Source organism: Lynx canadensis, chromosome B2 (genome assembly GCF_007474595.2).
Source record: "Lynx canadensis isolate LIC74 chromosome B2, mLynCan4.pri.v2, whole genome shotgun sequence".
NCBI lineage: Eukaryota > Metazoa > Chordata > Mammalia > Carnivora > Felidae > Lynx > Lynx canadensis.
Window position 1 is genome coordinate 74,391,503 of NC_044307.1, and position 27,219 is coordinate 74,418,721.

General features: G+C 36.5%; 1 protein-coding gene across 4 annotated transcripts in view; it reads right to left on the reverse strand.

Moving 5' to 3' along the window:
- IBTK (inhibitor of Bruton tyrosine kinase) overlaps positions 1–23,452 on the reverse strand; it is a 91,504-nt gene extending 68,052 nt beyond the window's left edge. For all 4 annotated transcript variants that reach the window (XM_030315896.1, XM_030315894.1, XM_030315895.1 and 1 more), the window contains exons 1-4: positions 23,268–23,452; positions 13,230–13,929; positions 7,932–8,028; positions 6,490–6,614 (exon numbers count right to left, since the gene is read on the reverse strand). In XM_030315896.1, coding sequence (XP_030171756.1) covers positions 6,490–6,614; positions 7,932–8,028; positions 13,230–13,550 — 543 coding nt within the window. In that variant the 5' untranslated portion in view covers positions 13,551–13,929; positions 23,268–23,452. The remainder of the gene's footprint in view (positions 1–6,489; positions 6,615–7,931; positions 8,029–13,229; positions 13,930–23,267) is intronic.
- Positions 23,453–27,219: the final 3,767 nt, after the last annotated feature.

A 27,219-nucleotide genomic window follows, 5' to 3' on the forward strand; every position in this document is an offset into this window, starting at 1 on the left:
TTCTGTAATAAAAATTAAAAATATATATGCTTTATTTTAAAACTATCCCTAAAAACACTGATAAATAGGAAAAAGAACAAAGAAATTAAGCATATGTTTCCCACAGAAGAGACTAAACAAAGGGAAATATAAATATCAAGTGTTCAACCACAAAAAGCAGTAGCCAGCTGTTTCCCAGCTTTATAAAATCCCAAACAAGAACTGGGCAATGCAACATGAAACACAAAGATTAACAACTAGCAATATATGTTATTAAAGCAAACAGTGAAAATGCCTTAAGCATATTTTTTAAAAAACATCCTATGTTAGACTGGTGGTTAGTATGTCCTTTTAATATCTCTGACTTTGTCTAAAATGTCTTTAATATCACTACATGGATTTAAATAATTTTATATTTATTTTCAAGTTTTACTCTTACTCTTCCCCACTTTCTTTTTTACCTGCCATGTTTCCAACATCCCCCTTACCTTCTTGGTCCACACACTTATATACTCACAAACTCTTACCAGAAGATAAGGGTACTTAAATGACTGAACTTCATCAAAAGGCAATTAACAGGAAACCAAAAGCAGTTTTAAATACAGGCATATCTTGGATATATTGTGGGTTTGGCTCCAGATCACCACAATAGGGAGAATTTCTCAGCAATGTGAGTTAAATTAATTTTTGGTTTCTAAGAGTACATAAAGTTATGTTTACACTATACTATAGTCTGTTAAGTATGTAATAGCATTGTGGCTAAAAAAAGAATAATGTATATACCTTAATTTTAAGAATACTGGGGCCCCTGGGTGGCTCAGTTGGTTAAGCGACCGACTTCGGCTCAGGTCATGATCTCGCAGTTTGTGACTTCAAGCCCCGCGTCGGGCTCTGTGCTGACAGCTCAGAGCCTGGAGGCTACCTCAGATTCTATGTCTCCCCCTCTCTCTACCCCTCCCCTGCTCACGCTCTGTGTCTCTCTCTCAATAATAAATAAACGTTAAAAAAATTAAAAAAAAAAAGAATACTATATTGCTACAAAGTGCTAACCATCATCAGATCTTTCAGCAAGTCGTAATCTTTTTGCTGGTGGAGGCTCTTGCCTCATTGTTGATGGCTACTGACTGATCAGGGTGGTGGCGGCTAAAAGTGAGGATGGCTATGGCAATTTCTTGAAACAATTCAACAATGAAGTTTGCCAAATCAACTGACTCTTCCTTTCATGAATGATTTTTTTTGGTAGCGTGTGATGCTGTTTGATAGCATGTTACCCACAGTAGAATTTCTTCCAAAACTGAAGTCGGTCCTCTCAACCCTGCCACTGCTTTAGCCAACTAAGTTTATGTAATATATTCTGAATCCTTTGCTGTCATTTCAACAATCTTCAGCATCTTCACCAAGAGGAGATTCCATCTCAAGATACCACTGTCTTTGCTCATCCATGAAAAGCAACTCCTCATCCCTGTAAGACTGATCAGGAGATTGCAGCAATTTGGTCACATCTTCAGGCTCCACTTCTTGTTTTAGTTCTCTTGCTACTTCCACCACATCTACACTTACTTAACTCTCTCAAACTCATCCACCAAGGCTGGAATCAATTTCTAACCTCCTGTTCATGTTACTATTTTGACCTATTTCTATGAATCATGCAGGTTCTTCACGGCATCTAGAATGGTGAATCCTTTCCAGAAGATTTTCAATTTACTTTGCCCAGATCCACCAGAGGAATCACTGTCTATGGCAACTATACTTGCATGAAGTGTATTTCTTAAATCATAAGACTTGGATGTCAAAATGATTACCTTGGTCCATGGGCTACAGAATGGATGCTGTGTTGGCAGACATAAAAACAACATGACAACAAGAATCTCGTGGTGGCACATCTCCATCAGAGCTCTTGGGTGACCCGGTGCGTTATCAATGAGCAGTCATATTTTGAAAGAATCTTTTTTTCTGAGCACTGGTCTCCACAGGTGGGCAGCACAGATGTGCTGTCATTCAGGCTCTGTTGTTCCAGTTGTAGAGCACAGGCAGAGTAGATTTAGCATAATTCCTAGGGGTCCTAGGGTTTTAAGAATGGTAAATGAGCACTGGCTTCAGCTTAGTCATCAGCCCCTAACATGACAGTTGGCCAGTCCTTTGAAGGCTGGAAGGCAGGCATTGACTCCTCTCTAGCTATAAAAGTCCTAGACGGCATCTTCTTCCAAAAGAAAGCTGTTTTGTCTACGTGGAAAATCTGTTGTTTTGTGGAGCCACCTTCATTAATTCTCTTAGCTAGAACTTTGGGATAACTTGCTGCAGCTTTTACATCAGCACCTGCTACTTCACCTTGCACTCTGATGTTATGGGTACGGCTTCTTTCCTTAAACTTCATAAACCAAACCCTGCCAACTTCAAATGTTTCTTCTGCAACTTCCTCACCTCTCTCAGCCCTCACAGAATTGAAGAGAGTTGGGGCCTTGCTCTGGATTAGGCTTTGGCTGAAGCGATTATTATGGCGAGCGTTTGATCTTCTATCCAGGTGATTAAAACTTTCTCCATTTTGGCAATAAGGCCGTTTCACTTTCTTATCATTCACGTGTTCACTGTATTAAGCACTTTGAATTTCCTTCAAGAACCTTTTCTTTCAATTCATAACCTGGTTCACTCTTTGGTTCATAAGGTCTAGCTTCCAGCCTATCTCAGCTTTTGACACACTTTCCTCACTAAGCTGAATCATTTTTAGCTTCTGAATCAAAGCGAGAGACATGCAACTCTTCCTTTCACTTGAACACTCAGAGGCCACTGCAGAGTTCTTTTTTTTTGTTATTAAAAACAATTTTTTTTCAATGTTTATGTATTTTTGAGACAGAGACAAATGAGCGGAGGAGGGGCAGAGAAAGAGAGAGACACAGAATCCAAGGCAGGCTCCAGGCTCTGAGCTGTTAGCAGAGAGCCCAACGTGGGGCTTGAACCCATCAACCACAAGATGATTACCTGAGCTGAAGCTGGGACACTCAACCACTGAGCCACCCAGGCACCCCCGTTGCAGAGTTCTTAATTGGACTGATTATAATAATTTGTGTCTCAGGGAATAGGGAGGCTCCAAAAGAGGTAGAGACACAGGGAACAATGGACAGTGCAGTACACATTTATCAAGTAAGTTCACCATCTTATATGGATGCAGTTTGTGTTACCCAAAAACAATTACAATGGTAATATCAAAGATAACTTATCACAGCTCACCCAGAAGAAATACACTTGACCCCTGAATAACATGGGTTTGAATTTCAGTGCACATCCACTTATATGCAGATGTTTTCCAGTACATACAGTACAGTACTTTAAAGGTATTTTCCAGGGGACCTGGGTGGCACAATCGGTTACATGTCTGACTCCAGAGCTCAGCTCAGGTCATGATCTCACAGTTTAAGTTCAAGCCCCACCTTGGGCTCTATGCTTATGGCATGGAACCTGCTTGGGTTTCTGTCTCTCCCTCTCTCTGCCCCTCCTAGCTTGTGCTATCTCTCTCTCAAAATAAACAAATAAACTTTAAAAAATAAATAAATGTATTTTCCTTTCCTATGACTTTGTTAATAACATTTTCTTTTCTCTAGCTTACTTTATTGTAAGGATATAGAGTATAATGTATGTAACATACAAATAGTGCTATGTTCTCAGTAAGACTCCAAGTCAACAGCAGCTAAGCTTTTGGGAAGTTAGAAGTTATGCACAGATTTTTGATTGCATTAGGGGTCAAGTGCCCCAACCCCCAAGTTTTTCAATGGTCTGTGTAATACTAAGGAAAAAGTTTGAAATACTGAGAGAATTACCAAAATGTGACACAGAGACATTAAGTAAAGAAACGCTATTGAAAAAAAATGGCAACGAAAGACTTAATGCAGGGTTGCCACAAACCTTCAATTTGTAAAAAATGCAGTATCTGTTAAGTGCAATAAAGCGAAGTGCAATAAAACAAAGTATGCCTGTTTGGGTACCTACATACTTAACCCTTCTGCCACACTTTACTATTTTTCAATGTATCTAACATACAGTGTATTTATTTTACCTTATATAGTATTTAAAAATTCTGTTTGCTTACTTTTAAAAATCATTTGCATTTACATTTCTTAGGCCATCTATAAATATTTCTAACTTTGGATATAAAAAATGATTAAGAAATAAAGAAATCTTAGGGGCGACTAAGTGGCTCAGTTGGTTAAGCATCCCACTTCGGCTCAGGTGATGATCTTGCAGTTTTTGAGTCTGAGCCCCGCGTCGGGCTCTGTGCTGACAGCTCAGAGCCTGGAGTCTGCTTCAGATTCTGTGTCTCCCTCTCTCTCTGCCCCTCCCCTGTTCATGCGCTGTCTCTCTCGCTCTCAAAAATAAACATTAAAAAAATTTTTTTAAAGAATTAAAGAAATGTTAGGATTATTAGAAAGTGACTTAGAAAAAAGTCAAGCTCTTATGGAAAGTAAGAAAATTAGAAGCTGAATTGCAAGCTCTACTTACACATATCCTTTAACTACTTAGTAAATTCTGTGAATATGTACACTTATGGTAAGTTATGTATAAAGTCATTATCTCATTTAGCTGTATCACAAATACCCAGAAAGTCTAAAAACCCAAAATTGTATTCAAATTTGTAATACAAATTTAGCATTTGTAAAGGAAAAATTTTTGAAGCCAGAAATAATACATTTTGTTCAATTTTATCTCCAATCTTAGAATGTCACTCTATATTTCTGACTTCTATTCAACAACCAATACCAGAGTTTAATAAGTCTTCCAACTTTAAAACCTCCGAATTTCTTTTTAAATCTTTATTTTTGAAAGAGTGAGAGACAGAGAGAGAGAGAGAGAGAGAGAGAGAGAGAGAGAGTGTGACCATGAGAGGAACAGAGAGACAGAGAGAGAGGAAGACACAGAATCCAAAGCAGACTCCAGGGTCCAAGCTGTCAGCACAGAGCCTGACACAGGGCTTGAACTCATGAACCACGAGTCCATGACCTGAGCCTAAGTCAGATGCTCAATCGATTGAGCCACCCAGGTGCCTCAAAACCTTGAGTTTTGTTTTGTTTCGTTTTTTATTTTTTTTTAACATTTATTTGTTATTGAAAGACAGACTGTGAGTAGAGGAGGGGCAGAGAGAAGAAGGAGACACAGAATCTGAAGCAGGCTCCAGGCTCTGAGCTGTCAGCACAGAGTCCGATGCAGGGCTCAAACTCACGGACTGCAAGATCATGACCTGAGCTGACGTTGGATGCTTAGCCAACTGAGTCACCCAGGTGCCCCAAACCTCTTGAGTTTTTTTTTTAAGGAGATAACTAATTACAGCTTTTCACCTTAATTCTCTAGAATATACTGTGTTAAAATTAATAATCTCAGCTAATTCACTTGGTTCTATAGTACAATATCAGCCCCTTTCAGTGGCTAATGGGATTCTCTATATAACTGGTGCTCAGTAAATATTCCTGTAAAACTTGTCTTCTCTTTTCTGATTGTACTTTACACTGTTTTTCTTCCTCTCTAACCTATCCATAATGCTTGCTTCAACCCTCATTCTGTGGTAAATAAAATTCCTTAATCCTTAATCTCTTCACAAAATATTCTCACTTTCTTGCCTTACGTGTTGCTTTCTCCTTAAGTGTACTGTTTCATGTATAAGCCTAACCAAGTGGAATATGCTCATTTCCTCTGTAACATATATATCTTAGGATCAGAAGGTAGTCAGTCTCTGGTTTCCTAATGCCACCATTTCTTCCTTCACCAGCTTAAAAATTCTTGTTCCTGAAAACTCTCAGCTCATGAAAACTACATATATTAATTCATAAAAGGAAAAGAGGTACCTTTTGTAACTGCCCTAATTGTGATCAATCATCAGTGGCTGCTAATGGGTGGAATAGCATTTTAAGAATTCTGAGGACCTAGTCAACCTCAGGTGAACACACACACACACACACACACACACACACACACACACTGCATTATAGAAAAAGAGGATTATGTCAACAGTAGCAAAATCCATGGAAGTGGAAGATATCCTTCAGCATAATGAAATAAGCCCAAAGACCAAACCTTCACAATTATATTAACTAAAATTTTATAATTACTTATATTTAGGAACTCAGGTTCCCTCCCGTAAAACTAATAACAATGAGTTTCAATAACAAATTCACTTGAGAAACAATGTAAAGAACTCTTAATTTTTGTGAAATGGAAACAAATGCTAGAAAGTCAACAGAAGCTCTACCTTTTTAAAGTTAAAGTAATATCTCTATAGTGCCTTCTAATTTCGAACCCTGCTTGCACAAACATCTCATAGTTTTATGGTATTTATCACAGTCTAGGTAGGATTAAAGCTAACAAAATCTAAAACAGAATTAGTGAAGTTCTATTGATCAATTTGTTTATTAAAATGTTATCATCCTTTCAACAAAGTTAACACAATCTAAATGAAAAAAAAATAAACTATCAAACACAATAGTTCTTTTTAATCTCTGAAAGTACTCAAATTATACTTCAAACTACCTGCTTGATATAAACCCCACTCCTGGAGAACAGATCCACCAATTCTGGATGGTGTTTGCTATTCTGGCTTCCATGACCCAGGGTGAAATTTGTATTATCTCCCCAAGTGTAGACATCTGTAGGATCTAAAATGTAAAACAAATACCAGTTTTAGTTCAATCTATAGATACACTCTACTAATCAGTTTTCCTCAACAGAGACTCTTTACAGGAACTAATTTAACCATCATATTTAGAAAGATGCTGCCAACATTATCACTTACATTATGAAACTATCAACACATTATCTAATTCTAGGAATAGAAACAGAAAATCCAAATCAGCACAGTCCTGTATCAATGTTAGGAATCTAACATTTGTTCCTTGTTTCATTAGCAGTTAGTTTAACTGCCAAATGAGTAAAATATCACCTGCCATATCCATTTAGTTGCCATGAAAATAATACCTATAGTTATTTAAATATAGGATGTTTATTACATTATATATAATATAAAGGTTCTAGATGAAGCAAATGTGATATTAGTTACTGTTCCTACAGAAACATTAACTTTTAATAGTTTACTCTTGATAGATGCAAAATCACACTAGTGATCAGGGTAATACCCATTAAACTGGGATAAAAAATCACAGCTAAGTTTTAAGTCTTCATTTTTATTTTGGAAGGCGTATAAATTTTTCGACTAGATCTATAACTGTAACCTGCAATATAGTACCCAAGGTAGAAATAAAAATGAAGAATGTGTCCTTGCTTGTTCACTAAATGCAAATTATGGAGCAGTTCCATTTAAAACTCTTCTCCTTTTCCACCAATTTCCATTTCCAAAGTTGAAAAGCAAACAAATTGGAGAAATAAGTGAAATCAGAAGGATGTGAGGGTAGAAGAATCACATCCTTTCCCGCTCTACCTCCAGTACTGATGTTACTTTCTGGATGCACATTAATTACAGTAGTTACAATTCCAACCGTCTTCCTACTTAGGCTGTGTTCTTACTCTAACATAGTATAAACTGAAATTGAAAATGCAAAATCAATCAGTGTTCTGAATAAAACCCTAAAATTATCAACCAATATACACCAAAAGTATTTTTACCAAAGTAAAAATTCCTTGCAGATATCCACACACAAATTTTCTCAGGTATTTTTTTTTTTTAACGTTTATTTATTCTTGAAAGAGAGAGAGAGAGAGAGAGAGAATGAGCTGGGGAGGGGCAGAGAGAGAGGGAGACACAGAATCCGAAGCAGGCTCCAGGCTCCGAGCTGTCAGCACAGAGCCGACACAGGGCTCGAACCCACGAACCGTGAGATCATGACCTGAGCCGAAGCCCGAAGCTTAACCGACTGAGCCACCCAGGTGCCCCTTCTCAGGTATTTTAATAAGAACAAAGTTTCATTAAAATTTTCTAAGCTATACCTTAATGGGATATATTTGCGGAATTTTCTTACCAGTAGTTTTGAATACTACATGAGTTGGTCTATCCTTCATTACAAGATCCAAAGCTGACAAGCCTTCTTTGTCTTGAATATACAGACTAACACCATGCTAAAAAAAAAAAAAGAAAGAAAAATAGAAAACAAATATATATAAATACGTTACCTCCTATGCCCACCCACATTTTTCGCACACACAGAAAGAGAACTAAGAAACATAAGATATCTAATTCTTAGAATATAAAAGAACCAGAAAACATTAAGAAATAAAATAAGTAACATTTAAAATCAAAATGAACTAGATGTGAAAGTTTAACACAGTAAGGCAAGTCTGGTTGCCTAGAATGCCCTAGCTCTGGTCTCTCTGTCTGTGCCTGTCCATGTACACATACACATTATGTATTTAAAGAGCCATGTTCCATGTCTAGTCCAGTTAAGGGCTATAAAGATTTCAAGGCAATGACAGAACAATCATTCTGTTAGAATTTACTATTTATATAATGTGATCACCTTGGTCCCATCTCTTTTTGCCTTGAATGTTATTATACCAAGTATTTACATTTAAGACAACTATATTCCTTTATTTTTATATTTCTATTTATATTCCTCTATTTATATTTCTATTTGTGTGATATAGGTTTTCATCTTATTATCATTTAATTGTGGCTTCTCTAAATCACATATAATTAATGGTATCTTAAAAAAAAATCTGAGAATGTGTGTGTATATATTTTAAGGATGAATTTAAACTAATCTTTAATTTGTATCTTCACAGTTCAAAATCCAACACGAAATAGAACATTTAAAGCAGTTAGCACACCCCTACCCCTATCACCATACTTTTGTCTCTTCTAAAATATGGTGCAAGGGGGCAGGAGGGATAGAAAGCAAGGTTCGATTCATATTATTGTTATTTAACTGTAGTTTTTAAAATATAAAACATTATTTTCAAAAACAACTATTACTATTTGTTGATAGTTTAATAAGACATTCAACTATTAGACTTATCCTTATTTTAACTGGTGCAAGCCATCACAGCCCATCTGTACACACAGTTCACCTGGGTAGTTACAGGCAGAGATGAACTATGAAGTTATTAAACTCTAAGTGTAATATGTTGGAACACTCTGTTTTAGGTTACTTACGAAAGAGGAATCTCCTCTTACCTTGAAACAATGGATTCCTAATACACTAAAACCAATTCTAAATTCACTGTGTTCTAGATGGTTATAATACTTGATTACATAAGGACTGTCAATGAGCAAAAAAGACTAAAATGAGCTATGAGCTAACCAGTAAAAAAAAAAAAAAAAAAAAAAAAAAAGAAATTTAAATCAGAAATGATCTAAGATCTTAATAAATTTAAAGTTATATGTTACCTAGTATTTTTTTTTAATTAGATATAATTAATCCATATGAGAAGACCTGAGCTTGACCTTTTAAGAGTAACAAAGGTAAGTTCCAAGATAGGGTACTCCAAGCTAAGAATTTAACAAATGGGATCCCAGAAACTGAGATCCCTAGAAAGTTTATTTTGCCAGTTTTATAAATTTTCCTAAACATTATACATACCAACTAGATCTTAGTAAGACTACATACATTTGTATCATTCTAAGTAGCTCCAATTGCATAAGACTACATTTATTTATTTATTTATTTACTTACTTACTTACTTATTAGAGCTCCCTAGATATGGGACTCATATTTTCTAATATGCTCATCTTAAATTCTAAAGGTTGTAGGGCCAGTGTGTAGTCTATCCTACTTATTTAAAGATCAACTCTTGGGCTCCTGGTGGCTCAGTTGATTAAGCATCCAACTCTTGATTTTGGTTCTGGTCATGATCTCACCATAGCAAGATCAAGCTCCACACTGGGCTCCACGCTGGGCATGGAGACTACTTAAGATTCTCTCTCTCTCTTCCCCTGCCCCTCCCCAGGTCACATACATATACACACTCTATCTGTCTCTCAAAAAAAAAATTGTTTAAAAATAAAATACAGATCATGCCTCCAAAAGAATAGGTAGATTCATTAGTTTGTTAAATATCATCTAAGTATATACCAGGCTTATAAGCCTGAGCATTTGTTGAGAATATCTACAACAAGGAGCAGATGCGCTTTATATAGCTATTCCACTAGAAACCATTGGTAACACTACTGAGATACCTGTCTGTAAATACAGAGAACTGTTTTGACTGTCTTCCTCAAAAACAAAGCATATGATAAAGACTGGCATGCAGATAATTTCCTTGGGAAAAGATCCTAGAAACTGAGGGGCTAGGAAAGTAGATAAAAGGAGGAAAAACCAATACAAAAATGTGTTATCAAGTAGGCCACTGCTAAGGAGCCTTGTGAATGATCCTACCAGGGCATTCCGGAAACCTTATACAATATATCACTGAATAATTCTCCAGTCAAAGAATAAAAGGGCTAAGTGTTTGCCTTCATTAGCAAACAGTTGCTCTAAAGGGGATTTAACTCTCCTGTATTTTTGGTCGGTTATGCATGAATGCCAAGCTCTGGGGCATAAAATAAGGGGCATGCATTAGATGCTAGAAACAAGGTGCAGATTTACACCTACACAAAGCTGCTAGAAGCCTATACACAAAGGTGAGGCCAAAATGACATGAAGTGGTTCAGCAAAAGTATCTGATACACCAATTTTTCCAAACTTAGTTTTCCAACTTAGTTATGAGCTAAGTTGAATGAGTTTAATATGGCTCTCTCACTATTGCTGCCCATATACTGCCAAAAAAGGGAGGATCAAAAGACTATCTTGAGATTATAATTTCCAGTGGGGTAAATTGAGATATACTCTTCTCTCCTTCTTTCAAGCCTATTCTTTAAAGCTTTGGAAGTACGTTTGGATACACTGGCTAGATGTCCTCATACTAGAAAAAACAGAAAAATAAGCATTCTCTTATATTCAAAGGACATGGTTTTAACATCAGAAACTAGAATAATTTTAATAAACTGGTCCTGCTACCTAATTATCCTGGAGGAGGGAGGTGGGAAGGTACTTCATATCAGTTCTATTTAGTTTATAACCATTCTATTTGAGTTTAAGGAGATTTGTCTTGCTTATAATTTGAGAGTGAATTTTATTGTTCTGGTTCATGACTGGTCTATTCTGTGAGGTATCTGATATCCCTTCTAATAAAATATCTTTTACTTAGGTAACCGTAGTTGGTTTCTGTTTCCATGAAATAAGATATCTAATACACCAACACTTATTGTCCCATTTGTTTATTTAATTATTTGGTTTTGGTCTATCTCCTTCTACTAAAATAAAAACTCAAACAAAAAAAAAAAGGATTCTGTCTGTTGTGTTCATTACACATCCCTAGGACCTAGATTAATGCCTGGCACTCATCAGGCACTCAAAAAAAAAAAAAAATTGTTCCAAATACTCTATAAATAGTATAGCATTTAATCCACTAAATCCTATGATTTAGTTCTTCTATTTACAAATAGAAAAAGTTAAAGTTTTTCCAGAGAAGTACCATAAATAAACCACCAGTATGAAAGAATGGTATAGCAACAACAGATACAGCAAGACCCTACAAGCATAAACAATCTTTGCCAGGCACACATCTTGTCATTGAATCAAGGAACCAAAGAAGATATGTATAAAATTCGCTGTCTCTACTCCAGCTTTTGATAGACAAGAGGTTTCTACTGAGGTGGTTGTTGTTGTTGGCAAACAGGAACTGAAAGTATGGGTTTATATTTACTGTACAATTTATTTTGGCAATTAAAAAATCTTACAACTATAAAGTTTTTAATCGATGCAATTTATTTTAAATGTATATTTGTGTATGGTCTCTTTCTGACAACCATAATATCCTAAGGGCTATAGCTGACCAGAAGTAGAACTGACATGAACACTCCTATAACTGCAGCTCTTCCAATTAAACAACATTGAAAGGTCAAAGGACAGAAGAATATGCTAAAAATCAAAATGCAGATAGCATGATATGTTGAGACCTGAATACTAAAAGGATAGGAAAGATTTCTGTGGGAAAATTTTATCAGTGGAACACATCCACTGTTAGATACCTATCATTGATCAATAGGGCTCTGATGATAACAAAAGACAGTCAAGCCAAGGGCAAGGAGGCCCAAGGCACAATTTCCTGGCTTCTCTTAGCCAAGGAGAAAAGAATGATTAAGGATTTCTAAACGAAAATGAAGCCCCAAAGAGAAGGAAGGCCCAAAATTCAAACCAGACGCTATTTCAAACTGAAGCCCCAAATCCTGACACCTGAATAACAACCCCTATGATAACAGAAAATCCAAGGACCCCCTCAACCTTGATGAGACTAGCGGTAATCCAGCTTTCTAGCAGATACTTGAAAACAGCTGAGGTTTTAGAGGTGGGAAAGGGTAAAAGTAGAGTTGATAAAATGCTTTAACTCATACCAACTAGCTTCCTATATAAAATAAGATTAAAGTAAGGGAATTAAACCAATATTCAAACATTTTACATAGTAAGAGGAATTAAATTAGCAAACATTTTTAAAAATTAAAAATAGATGAAGACCCTTAAGCTAAGCTCCCTAATGTGACCAAAAGTTCCCTGAGGATAGGAAGTGTTTTGTTTTTCTGTGTCCTCTACAAACATGACAAAATGCCTATACAAAAGAAATTTTTCAATTTTAATATCATGATGTCTGATTTTGAGTTTTTCATATGCATTCATTAGTGAAATGACATTGAGGTATATCTCAAAACACTTCATTGTTTGGCTATGGAGTACAACACACCTAAATTTAATCTACTTGATGGGAAATTTCAAATAAATTAAGCTGATTCTAATCATTAATGTTTTCACAACTAATTTTATCTTAGCCAAACAAGAAATAAACATACTACCCAAAAACAGTCCCTAAATGTTATATTTCAATAACTAGTACCCTTTTAAAGTAGCTAATAATAGTTACATAAAAAGCGTATTTCTTAAGAATACTAAAAGATACATAATACTGATTAAATGATAAAATGTGTGGGATTTACTTCAAAATAGTATGAGATAAACAAAGTCAGTGGGGACATATAGAACACAAAACTAGCCAACAGTCTATTATATATTGTAAACTTTGGTATATATTTAAAATTCTACATCACAAAAAGTTTAAGTAAAAATATATATGGGATTTGAATTCTAAAGAAGAGTAGTTACAATAGAAAAAAATACCAAACAATTGATAAGAACAAACTCAAATCTTTGGAAAGTAAGTGGAGTCTTTGAAAAAGACTAAGAAAAACATATGCTGGATGAAATAGTTTTAAATAAACAAATGACACTTACCTTCAACAGAGACCAAACACAATCAATATGTCCATAAAAAATGCTTCTGTGCAAAGCTGTCCATCCTGATTCCTTGTCTTTCACCAGCAGATCCACTCCTTTTTCAATAAGCCAATCTAATACTCCTTTCTTTCCACAGGAGGAAACAAGGTGGAGAGCGTTTCTGCCAAAGGCATCTTTGATAGTTGCAGCATTGTAACAATAACTGGAGAGAAAGGCCTTTATCTGGTTTTCATTCCCCTTTGTTACCACAGAAAGGACATCCAAAGCATGTTTCAGGGATCGACACTTTGATGTACAGTCAGGGATGGAAGAATTCATCCTAATTGTTTTTAGACTGCTTAATTTTAGTTCAAGATAGTCCGTTAAGACTAATTTTTAAAAATGAAAAAGCCAAGACAAAACGGTGCTATTCAGAAAGATTTATAGAGAATAAATGACCTTTTAGGATTATAATTTAAACCCTCACGGTGGTAGTATAAAACTATATACCTTTATACAATTTATTTTGGCACTTTAATCAAAAAATTATAAATAGCTCTATAAAGTTTATATCAAATACAAGTTCTTTATTAAAAAAAAAAAACTTTCCACAGTTTATAAATTATTCCTGGAGTCAAGCACCAAGGGGGAGTGAGGAGGGGAACTCCCCCCTCCACACTGTCTGGTCCTTTTAAATATCCATAATTGCAAGGGTGACCTATAAAAAAAAAGGGAAAGAAAAAGTAAAAAATACAAAATCTACCTCTTGCTCTCCTCAAGTACTTTACAGCCACCTCCATATTTAAGTGCCCCTAATTCCTATTTCAAAAAAATAAAAGTCTATCAACTTTTCACCTTCACATCCACAGTATTCTAGAACTATACTAATCATTCTCTCCTCCTTTAATCCAGTCTCCTGTTTAAGGTTAACCTCTGTATCTGTATTCTGGAGTCCACCTCTTTTTGCTTCCAAAAGCTTCATTCCTTCTCCCTTATATTTTTACACTCTTATTAGCTATGTCCCCACAAGCTATAAACACACTTAAATTTACCCTCTTTATAGCAATCCCATCTCAACCTTTACCCCCTAAAATTATTTCATTACTACCACCAGCACAACTCTCTCGTCATTTGGTTTTTACTAAGAGCCAGGCACTGTGATAATGTTCTCTCTGCCTAGAAAGTCTCTACTATAAGAGGAGATAATAATTAAACATCAGGTATCAAAACAACTAGGTATCAACCTGGAAAAAAAAAAAAAAAACTTTACATACTTACTTTATACCTTACACCAATATAAATTCCAGATGAGTCAAAGACAAACATATAAATACCATAAAAGCACTAGAAGAGCATGGGTGACTCTTTTTTATAATTTCAAACAACAAAAAGTCCTTTCTACCTATGATCTGAAATTCAAAAGGTATAAAAGATTAATACATTTAATCAGTTTAAAACCTACATTAAAATAAGGAGAAAAAAACCTCAAAGAATATAACATTACTCCAAAAAAAGAAAAAACAGGAAATTTATTTTATTTAAAAAAAAATTTTTTTTAATGTTTATTTACTTTTGACAGAGAGAGAGAGAGACAGAGCATGAGCAGAGGAGGGGCAGAGAGAGAGGGAGACACAGAATCTGAAACAGGATCCAGGCTCTGAGCTGTCAGCACAGAGGCTGATGCAGGGCTCAAACTCACAGACCGTGAGATCATGACCCGAGCCGAAGTTGGACGCTCAACCGACTGAGCCATCCAGGTGCCCCAAAAACCAGGAAATTTAGACAGATTTTAAAAATGAGACTCATCTCACTAAAAAAAAAAAAAAAAAAAAAAAAAAAAAATGCAAATAGAAACTAAAATAAGATAACATGTAACAACATGGATGGATCTACATAGTATAATACTACGTGAAATAAGTAAGTCAGAAAAAGACAAATACTGTATGATTTCTCTCATATGTGGAATTTAAGAAACAAAACAAATGAACAAAGGTGGGGAGAGAGACAAATCAAGATAACAGAGTTAATCACGGAGAATAAATTGATGGTAATGGGGGGGATGGGTTAAACAGGTGATGGGATTAAGGAGTGCATTTGTCAGTGATGAGCACGGGGTGAGTCACAGAATTGTTGAATAACTATTTGTATACCTGAAACTAATATACCAGTGTATGTTAACTAACTGGAATTAAAATAAAAGCTTAAAAAAAAAAAAAAAAAAACTATGAGATACCATTTTTTATCTATCAGAATAGCAAAGGTTGGTATTACTATGTACTGACAGGATTGTAAGAAAATAGGTTCCCTACCCCATTACCAGTGAGTATATAAACTTATACAATCTCTTTGGAGAGCAATTTACCAGTATTTATGAAAATGTAAAGTGTACACTTTTTTCTAACCCAAGCAATTTTACTTCTAGGAATTTATCTTAGAAAAATATATCCATGTGTGAAATGGCATAAGTATAGGATTATTCACTGAGTCACTGTTTGAAATAGTAAAGTGTGGAAAAAAACCTAGTTAGAAGTAATTATGTTATGTCCATGCAACAGAATAGTATTCATGTATGAAAAAAAACAAAGTAGCTATATATTTACTGTAATCTGCAATATATACTTCAAAATGTTTTTTAAAATGTGAAGTATATGTAATATCATTTGTGGAAAAGATGTATATGTATTTACATGTTCATGCTTGAAAATGCATGGAAGAAGTCTAGAAGAATACACAAAAGAATGGTTCCTCTGCAGAAGGGCACCAATGGTTGGAGTCAGAAATGGAAGGCAGACTTTACCTGCATTTTACTAGGAACCACTTTTAAACGCTTCACCATGTGCATGAAAAGCTATTCAAAAATAAACATCTAAAAATATACATAAATGCTAATATATTGATTAGAGAGGATATAGAAAATACAAAAAAAAAAAAAAAACTCAGCCACCATATAAGAGCCTCTAGCTTCCTTTTTTTCCAATATGCCACCCTGTCTGCTTTGCCCCATTCAGATCTGGAGAAATGAAATACTATTTGTAAACTATCTGACAAACTACTATTCTTCAGTTTCTTTACTTCATGTTAGAAAACTACTGATATATTAGAAATTTTATACCTAGAGTGGACTACTTTACAATCAACATTTCTCCATCATCTTTTTATCATCTCCTAATTTTTTTTTCAGTATTTTTGTCCTCTGGATTTTTTTTTAATCTCTGGATTATAAGTAACTAATCAATCCATTTCATAATGGCTATATTTTAAAGATTTTATAATAGAAATTCTATGTACATTCTCTTCTCCAAGGTATCAAACTATCAAAAATACTTAATAGAACAAACAATCCTAAAATTTGTATGGAATCACAAAAGACCCCAAATAGCCAAAGCAAGAGAGAAAGAACAAACCTGAAAGCATCATGTCCCCTGATTTCAATCTATATTACAAAACTGTAGTAATTAAAGCAGCATGACACTGGCATACAAAGAAACACATGCATCAGTGGAACAAAGTAGGCCAGAAATAAGCCCACGCATAAATGGTCAATTAACTTACAACAAGGAACCAAGAATATACGATGGCAAGAGGAGTCTCTTCAACAAATGGTGCTGGGAACTGGACCCCTATCTTAAACCATACCCCAAAATTAACTCAAATGCATTAAAGACTTAAATGTAAGAGCTGAAACCATAAAACGCCTAGAAGAAAACACAGGCAATACACTCTCTGACATAGGTCTTGGAGAGGATTATTTTAATCTGACACCAAAAGCAACAAAAGCAAAAAAATCAACAAGTGGGACCACATCAAATGAAAAAGCTTCTGCACGGCAAAACCATAAACAAAACCATAAACAAAATGAAAAAGCAACCTACTTTATGGGAGAAAAATTTTTGGAAATCATACATCCGAGGGGCATCTGGGTGGCTCAGCTGGTTAACTCTCTGTCTCTTGGGTTCAGCTCAGGTCATGATCTCAAAGTTTGTGAGTTCAAGCCCCACATCTCTGTTAGTGCAGAGCCTGCTTGGGATTCTCTGTCTCCCTCTTTCTCTCTGCCCCTACACTGTTCACTCTCTCAAAAAAACTAAATAAACTTAAAAAAAATCAGATATCTGATAAAGAGCTATAATTTATATAAATATCCAAAGAATTCATACAATTCAAGAGCAAAAAACCAAACCATCGGATTTAAAAAATGAGCAAAAGATCTAAACAGACAATTTTCCAAAGAAGACATACAGATGCCCAACAGGTACATGAAAAATTGCTCAATATTGCTAATCATCAGGGAAATGCAAATCAAAACCATAATAAAATATCACTTCACTCCTGCTAGAATGGCTACTATCAAAAAGATAAGAAATAACCAGTATTGCCAAGGATGTGGAGAAAAAGGAACCCCTGTACACTATAGGTAGAAATATAAATTGATACAACCACTATGGAAAATAGTATGGAGGTTCCCCCCAAAATTAAAAATAGAACTACCATATGATCCAGCAAATCCACTTCTGGCTATTTATGCAAAGAAAACAAAAACACGAACTTGAAAAGATATACGTACCCCTATGTTCACTGCATAGTCAAGATAAGGAAAGAACCTAAGCATCCATCAATGGATAAATGGATAAAGAAGTTATACACACACACACACACACACACATACACACACACACACACACAATGAAATATTACTGAGTCATTCATTAAAAAGGATGAAATCTTGCCATTTGCAACAACATGAATGGACCTCAAAGGCATTATGCTAAGTGAAATAAGTCAGAGAAAAGTAAATAGCATGACTCTTTCATGTGTGGTTATCTTAAAACAAAAACAAGCTCACAGATAGAGAACAAATTGGTAGTTACGGAATTTGGGGGGGTGGGGGGGCAGGGACAGAAATGGATGAACCAGTTGTTTGCTTTTTCTTGTTTTAAATAAACTGAATAAATTTTAAAAATAAAACAAATTCTCCAAAATACTTTTTTTCATTTTAATTTTTTAAATATACACTTTGAATGACAAAGAAAAACAGTTATAAGAAAGTTATTTAGAGAGACACATATGAGTTTACTATACATGTAGGGAAAACTGTGCACCATAGACAGGTACGAAACATCGCCAATCTGCACTTTCCACTCCCATTTCAAACCACACACTAAGAATAAGAAGTCCTAAATCTAACTGGTTCTTCGCTATTCTGACTTCCCCATCTGGAGATGACAGTAAAGAATTAGAGTACTTCTAGTCCCTTCTAGTTCCAGTTCTGTTTCTACTGGTCTGCATGTTTTATAATTTGATATAGGCTTTCTAACATCCCACCTTAAAGTGTTCGTGTCAAAAGCAAAGCATTTTGTTGTTAGTTAACATAAAGAAAAAGGCGCCAAAGCCTGAAGTGTTTAAAATGTGAAAACTGGAAAATAAGCTATATGGCAAAATAGTCACTTGTAGTTAATTTCATTCTTTTGAGGCTCTAAAATTTTTCCACCTTTGCATTTTCAGTGCATTCATAATACCTGAAAAGAACTACTTACCAGCAAATACCTCACACACTACACAAAAGAATTAAGGTATAACAGAAGAAAATTCCCTAATATGTTACTATATATAAACATTTTAATGGAAAAAAAATACCAAATGCAAAAATGGTAGCATACTAAAATATATGGAGAAACATACAGAATACTAACAACATAAATAAGGAAGTGACTAAGAGCTAATGTTTCTTAGCGTCTTACATATTTGGATTCAAATATAGCAATGCCAGCTGTTACCAGTTATGTAACTCTAAAAATTACATAATCTCTCATTTCTTCATTTGAAAATGGAGACAATGTCACCAACCTCACAAGGTTACTGTAATGATAAATGAAACTACTAAGCACTGTACCTGGCAGTTCAATAAACAGGCGTTCAACAAATAGCAGCTTTCATTACTATTATTTCTTCAGTAACAAAAGGGTAACAAATTTAATCTCAAAATTCATGTTTGAACTTCACTGTCTCTGCTACCTGGTTTCCATGCATACTTCTACAATTAAACCACATATACTAAGGTTACCAAAATGACTTCCAAATTGCTAAATCTTTAAAGATACTTTCTGTTCTTACTTGACTCCCCTGCTTTTGAGTCATTAACACTGCATTCTCCCAAGGTATCTAGAAAGGGATACTGAAAGCATAGGGAATTACTGAAACATTTAAGCATGGGCTCTCTCTCACCACATCTTCCAAAGACTTTGTCACCTCCCCTTACCTTCGCATGTTGGCCTTCAGTCTTCTTTTCCTTTCTACTTCATAGTGTCCGTGGATAATTTCAATTTCTTTCTAGTTTTTAACTGTAACCTACATGCTCATAATTCCCAAATCTGTCTCCTACCCTCACATCTCTCCTAAATTCCAGGCCCGTATTTCCAATTACCAGTGTAAATGTTATTTATGCATTCAACAAATGCTTACTGAAGGCAAAGAAAGCAAGGGAAATATTTATTAAGCATCTAATATGTACTGGACATCTTACATCACAGAGGTTAATTAAGTAAGCCATGAGAATCATTGCACCAATAAAAGAGGAGTTAGAACTCAAACACAGATCTGTTTAACAGCAAAGTTCAAGCTATTTCTACTACAGTACACTGCCTCTCCAGTGCATCCACTGTATGTCACATGGTACTAGGAATACAAAATAAATACGGCATGTATATTTCAGATAAAATGATAAAAGTATAGGCTCACGGATAATACTTAAGTGAAACTATAGCTCATTTAACATCTGTATTGAATGAGCAAAATTTATTACCTATCATAGTCTCTACCAAAGGGTCACAGTTTGATAGAGACTGATTTTTTTTAAGGAATAAAAACATATTATTATAAACCTGGTAAAGATAAAAACAAGTGAATCATAGGAATAAGGAGTTGACGAGAGACATAGGGAAAATTTCCCATATTAGGATGAGCACAGGTTTCCCTGATAAATTCAGGGTAGGTGGACATTCAAGGCAGAGGGAACAGTAAATATAAATAAAAGCATTAGAATCATTTTAGTCTATCCTGAAAATTCCAAGTAATTCAGAAAATAGAAAAGAGTGAGGCCTAACATATACACAAGGATGGACCAGATTATGTAGACAGTCCTATGTGCCCTTCTTTGGGATAAAGAAAATGTGCAATTCAGAGACACATTTAGATATTTAAGCTCTTGAATTGACAAGATATGGTGATAACTCCCAGGTTTCTGGCCTGATTATACATAGGGCAGTCAAGCAGAGTTAAGGGGTAAAACTTTGGAAATCAGAAAAACAAAACAAACTTAAAGAAAGCAACAAATAAAAATTGAAGGTAGAAAGTTATTTTACATGTGAGTATTATGAAATGCTGATGGAAAACTGAGTTGGAGGAGTGTAGCTAGCTACAGGCAATTGTTCAATCTTAAGAACTGGCCCACCACAAAAGGTGTTAGCCAGCAGAGGATGAGCCCTTAACAAAGGTCATAATCGGTCCACTTATCCTTGGTTAGGAGTTTAGGTATCTTCGTAAGACACAAATCTGATCATGCCATTCTCCAAACCCAATATCTCTATTTCACGTAGGTTAGCCTTGTGATCTCAGGAAGAGGATATCAACTGAGTCTAGAGACCATGTAAAATTCAGACTCTAAATTCAGAACATCTGGCTCAGCTAGTAACCCAGGTACACCACTAACTAAATGATCCTAGGCACGTCACAATTTCCTAAGCTTCAATTCTCTCATTTGGAAAAAGGGGATAACAACTATTTCCCGAGTTGTTCTGAAAAATAAATGAGACAATTCATTCATATGTAAGCACCCAACAAATATTTAAGAGGAAAAAAAAAGGGAGGAAACGGGACATTATTGGTAAGGAGGTCGGAAAATGGCATAACTATATTAGAGTCCTTTCTGCTTGGAATCCTTTTCACCCAAACTTTTACAAGGCTGCTTAACATGCCATGGCTTACAGAGTGTCTACCATCTTTTGAACTTTCATATGGACAACCATGGTGCGTCACATAAATTTCAGCCTCATACTGCCCCTTTATACATGAGCACCTTCATTTTACAATGAGGAAATTTATGTGAAAGTTTAAGTAGCCTATACTCTAGATTCCACCTATTCTACTCTACCCAAACTGCTCTCTCAAAATGCAGTTAGGAAATCTTTAATGAGAAGTAGAATAGTGTAGTAGAAAAAAATTACCCTTATTTGTAGCCATAAGAATTGGGTTCCTGCTATCTAAAACCTTGGCCAAATAACTTAATCTCCCTATTCCAGTATCTCCATCTGCAAAGTAGATGATAATAACTTGCCCTGTTAGTATGTACCTTGCCTACACAAAGATTTTAAGTTCTTTTGGGGTGGGGGGAGAATACTGTATTTCTTTATATTTCTTACTATATATAGGTGTGTGCAATATATATATAGTATATATACTTAAATATATATATAAGTATATACACATATATTCAATAAGCAGGTTTATTGGTAAAAACACTAATACTAAAACATCTTCCTTTTAAACTTATATATATTAAATTAACTTACAAAGCTACAAATTATAACTCATAATTGAAGAGTCATAAACATCTTTAATTCCTTGTGTTAAGTCCTGAAAAGAGTTCACATAACAATTTTAAAACACAAGCACTTACTCCTTTAGGAAATTAATAATTTTGCTTTATCAATATTACATTTTAGTCTAACATTTTCTCAAATATTCTCTTGGTACAAAAAATAGGAACTTGAATACTTTATCAGTGTTTCACAACAGAATAATTGCCCAATTTTAGGGGGCAGGCACATCTCTACATGTGGCAAAAAGTCATTGACCTATTAATAATACCAAATTTTGATACCGTTTATAATAATAAGCCAAGTAATACTGAGCTCCTTTATGTAATAGGTAAATCCATTTATGGTCTATGGAACTTTATATGGTCCTAAAGCATAATGAGAGTAAAAGAATGTATTAAGTTCCATCATAGAATTTAGGATACTAAGAGCCCTCAATGCAAGGTTGTTTTTTGTTTGTTTGTTTGTTTTTAATTAAATAACGGAATAGCCATTTTAAAAAATTCCTTGAGGTAAATTCTGCTTTGGCTAAAGTTTCTACAAATATCTGTAATAAGTTCTTTTTACAAAACAGATCTTTCTGTCTTCATCTAATCTATACCAGTTTCTAAAACCAATTAAAAATCAAGGAATTGAAAACAGAAAAAGGAGTGAGAAGAACAAGTGGCTATACAAGAATGTGAACTGGTACATTATGGGTAAAGAAACACAATCACTCATAAAAGTCACATTCTTTCAGTAATTCTATAAATATCGAATTTCGAACGCTCTACTTCGAAGCATGGAGCAGCGGAAAGGGGCGGGAGTGCTATACCAATTTCTGCTTCCTAAAAAGAAACCCTGAGGTTTTATTAATATGTTGGAAAACAGTAGCCAAGGATGTCTGCTGAACTAAAACTATTTGGAACCGGACAAGACACAAGAATAAAAAGCCTCTATCGTCTCTGTCTCCCCCACCCCCAAAAGAACCGGTCCCTTTTCACCGGTCTTGACTATAGTCAATTCACACAGAACTTCACAGTTAGTATCCCCAAAGTGGACTAAAACTATGTGACCCCCAGGAAGGGATAATGCTTCAAGGAATGGCTTCAAATTCAAGGCTCCAAGGGAAGTGATACCGGCAACTATGTGAAACTAGCAAGGCAGCAACGCTGGAGGGCGTGTCAGGCAGGTCAGCAACGTAGCACTTTGCTGAACAGACCATTCATTAGCAGAGCCACGCTGCGGGGAGGAGGGCGCTCTGACACGGGCCCCACGGCCCGCTTAGCGCCGTCTTACACGAAGTGCGTCAGTCTCGGGGCCACTGGGTCTCTTCCCCGCGGTCCATCTGCGCCACTGGCGTCCCCAGTACCCCGCACCCTCTGGAAACTGAATACTGTCCCATCGCCCCCCGCCACCCCCCAGGCTGAAGAGACGCCGTCGCCTAAACCCGCTCCGCACGGGGGAGCCGCGCTGGGCACTCCCTCACCAGTCGCTAGATGAAAGTACGCCGGTGGTCTCCGCGAGACGGACACACAGTAGCGCAGGGACTCATCCTTAGTGAAGACAACAGGAGAAACCGAACGATGCCAGGGGGAGGCTGGTCCCCACGCACGGGAAAGCTGTGGAGGCGACTGCAACCACAGCCGCGACTACAGGCACGGGGAAGGGGGCAGGGGGGAAAAAGGCCGGCGCGGGCGGGACCCAGGAATAAGACGGGCGTTGATTGGCTGGGGCTCGTGTATGCCTCATGAGGATTGGCTAGTGTTTGCTCAGAAGGCCTCGCGTGGCAGCACCTAAACTGTGGCCTTTCCCGGGAATCCGAAGGGAACATGACACCCCGGCCTTGGGATTATCGGCGCAACCCGGAGGTGGGGAAACATAGCAGTTGGGGACTCTCGGCCAAAAGGCCAACAGCGGTGGTGGAAACGTCTCTTGCAGGGTCAGCCATGGCCTAGGCAGAAATGTCAGCTGCAGCCCTGGAATTCAGGATAAACCCCGGTGCGGCGAGGGCCCTGGAGACCTGGCGGAATGCCTTGGGCAGCCGGTCACCACGCAGCAGAAGCCAAAAGCGGGGGCATCTTGCAATGAAGAGTTCTTCCGTCGACCCAACCGTAGGGTCATTGGAAAGCCAAAGTCATTGTCTCGCGCAGAGACGCATCCTTGCCCTTTCCTGCCCGTTTCTACATTCAGATTATCTAAGAGTCACTCCCTTGGTCTGAATGCTTCACGGCCTTCTTAGATCGTTACTGTGGGACTTGCTGCCCGTTAGGGTCGCGTCGCTTTTGTGCCTGACCTCCAGGCTCACACTCTGCTCTCCCCCACTTAACTCTGCATCCAAGGCCGGTTTTAAAAGTGGCGGAGTGTAAAAAAAAAAAGAGAGAGAGGAAAGAAAGTAGCAGTCTTAGGAAGAGGAGGAGGAAACCGATGCTAGGATACCAAATGGGAAAACACTGCTGCCAAATGTCTCATACAGTAGGCATTCAGTAAATGTTCAAGGAGGGGTAGTTTGACTCAGAACAAACAACACTAGCAGTTAGGAGTTGGCTGTACTGCTTTGCCACGTTGTCAATTCTACACGCCACTCTTTTTTCTATCTGTAAAACCAAGTTGGACTAGATGTCATTTCAACTCTACTCTCTTTGTAGCTGGTTAGTGAGGGGAAAGGCTGAATAGCTCTCCTGCTGCCTTTCCCAATACAATGTTCTTTCTTTGCCCTTATTCTCATTTCCGACTTTGAGGTAACAAAAACCAGTTAGTAATGCAAAAATTAAGTGATTTGAAAATAAGCTATATATGAGGACTTTTATATTAATGAACAAAGAAACCAGTAATGAAAAGAATAATGTAAGTAAATGTATAGACCTGACATGAATTAAAATCTTTTCTCTCTTATAGATGTAAAGCAAGTTAATTAGCTTTTCTGAAGACTCACTTTCTTCATTTGTAAAATAGGATCAGTAATGCATTTTAGAAACAAAAATACATTCACATTTGTGGAAAATGTAGTTATATAGATATAGATAGAGTGGCTAGTACTTCATGAATAATCTTACTTTTATAAATCAGAAGGTATTTCCAGGGGCCCCTGGCTGGTTCAGCTGGGAAAGTATGTGACTTTTGATCTGTTTGTGAGTTCAAGCCCCACATTGGGTGTAGGGATTACTTACAAACAAAATCTTAAAAGAATAAAAAGTATTCCCATAGCAGCAGAGTTATTCCAAAAGTCATTCATTAATTTTAACAATTACCAAGTGCAAGCACTGGAGATCCAATAGTGAGAGAAAACACATATGGACCTGGATAATCCCAATGTAAGAATAGATTGCAACCTTTACAAGTACTACAAAGAATACTATCAATTTAATCTGACTTCTCAAAGAAGTGACACTTGAACTATGATCCCAGGAATAAGTAGGAGATAACTAGACAAAGCAGAAAAGAAGGAAGATTCCAGTCCAAATGATGTAGAATTCTCATTCCCCTGGAAAATTGAATGCTTTCACAGATACTGGTTATTTGCAAGAAATATTGAAATATTGAAATAATTGCAAGAAATTGTGCAAATGAAATACAATTAAGTGAAAAATGCATTGCAGATACTGTTAGGGGAGGAAGAGATCAAAACTAGCCATTTTGTGAGGATTTTTAAACATTTTTGTTTGTGTTTACACGTAAAAGAAAGAAGAGACAGCAGTATACCAATGATTATCTCAGTGTGGTGAAATTAGGGGTGATTCTTAATTTCTGTCACTTTGAATTTTATAATTTATTTTTCCTTGCAATAATTAAATGTTGACTTAAAAAAAAAACAAATTTGCCCCAAAAAATGGACTAGAATTTCTGAAGCAGACTTAAAGCAAGAAATAAATCTAGAGATGGCTTTAGAAAATTGCAGTGACGTAGACATGGAGGAGAATAGCTCAGGTATCAGGAATAGAGTTTGAGATGAGGCCAGAATAGAGCGCTACAGAAATATTTTTAAACAACACAGCATTTGCAGTACTCCCTAAATGTCATTGTTCCAAAATAAATTAATAGTGCTCTCCTTCATAATCAAAATGCGTTGTGCTGTCGTTCAAGTTGTATATAGGCAATGCTGCCAGTGCTGCTCCTGCTTCATCTGGTAACCTAAGAATGTTAGAACTTGTATAGTTCCATTGGATCAAAACCCAAACCTGATTAGGTTCTGCAAGAATGGTTATTACTGTAGGAAGGTCAACAGTGCAGCTGACCTAGAGATGACTGGAGCCTTATGGTTTGGCCCTATTCTCTTCTGCTCCAGACCATTTTCCATGTGAGAATGCTTGGCCAGCCACAGCTTTCTGACACATCCTCAGCTTTTCCATTAGGGAAGACAGCACTGTGCCCTCTGCCTCAAGCATGAAAATTCCAGGGTCCCTGATGGGTTCATGTCGGCTCAGTTTAGGTGAAGAGTCAAGGGTATGATGCTTGATGGCCTCTATGAGAGTCACCTTCAAAGCAGAATAATGAATAGCTCCCCCAAAGAGGGCAGGGGGCAGGGCAGACAAGATAATAGACAAGTAAGGTGTTTCTATACTATTAGATCCAGGGAATATTGCTCTGGCTACATTCTTTCTACTCAATGATTATCTTTCAAATCCTCACGTAGAGGAGGCTACCTCCTTAAAAATCTGTGAAGCCATCCCTGATGCACCTTCCTAACAGTTATCCCCTCCTCTCTACTACTTCTATAACTTATTCATGTTATTGTGTCACACTATATTATTCTTAGATTTACTATTTTACAGTGGATGCAGTAAAGGCAAGGGCTACAGAGGCATACTGCCCGAATACAAAATTTGACTCCTCTTCTTAGTAGTTTTGATACCTTAGGCAAGTTACATAACCCATCTAGGTCTCTGTTTCCTCATCTCTAGTTTGTTCATAAAGTTCTTATGAAGTGTAAATGACATATCTGTAAATTTCTCAGTAGAGCTCTTAGCCCTTAACGAAATTGACCTATCTCCACTCTTTTGGTTTTATTTGTGGGAGAGCATTTGATGGGTGGGATGGGGAGAAAAGGAATGACCCACAAGATGGCAGTATTTGAATAGAACTTTAGAACTGTATAGGCAAGAAAGCAGAGTCCACCAATGAATCTAAAACTTTAAGGCAAATACTGGAGAAATTCAAGGCAAATTTAAAGCCTACACGAAACAAGCAAACCTGTGAGAAAGCAACCTTATAAACTTGGCAGGCTTAGCATCATTTCATAATGAGGACAATCTGAACTCCCTAAATGCTCTCTCCCCTTTACGTGACTAAGAATTTGTAGTGTTCCTTTCTTACAATTGCTTCCGTTCCTTCTTTACCTAACTACTTAATCAAATCAAGCTGTTAACACCACTGCTTCCTTTTTTTAAAAAGGAGAAGAGGGGCGCCTGGGTGGCGCAGTCGGTTAAGCGTCCGACTTCAGC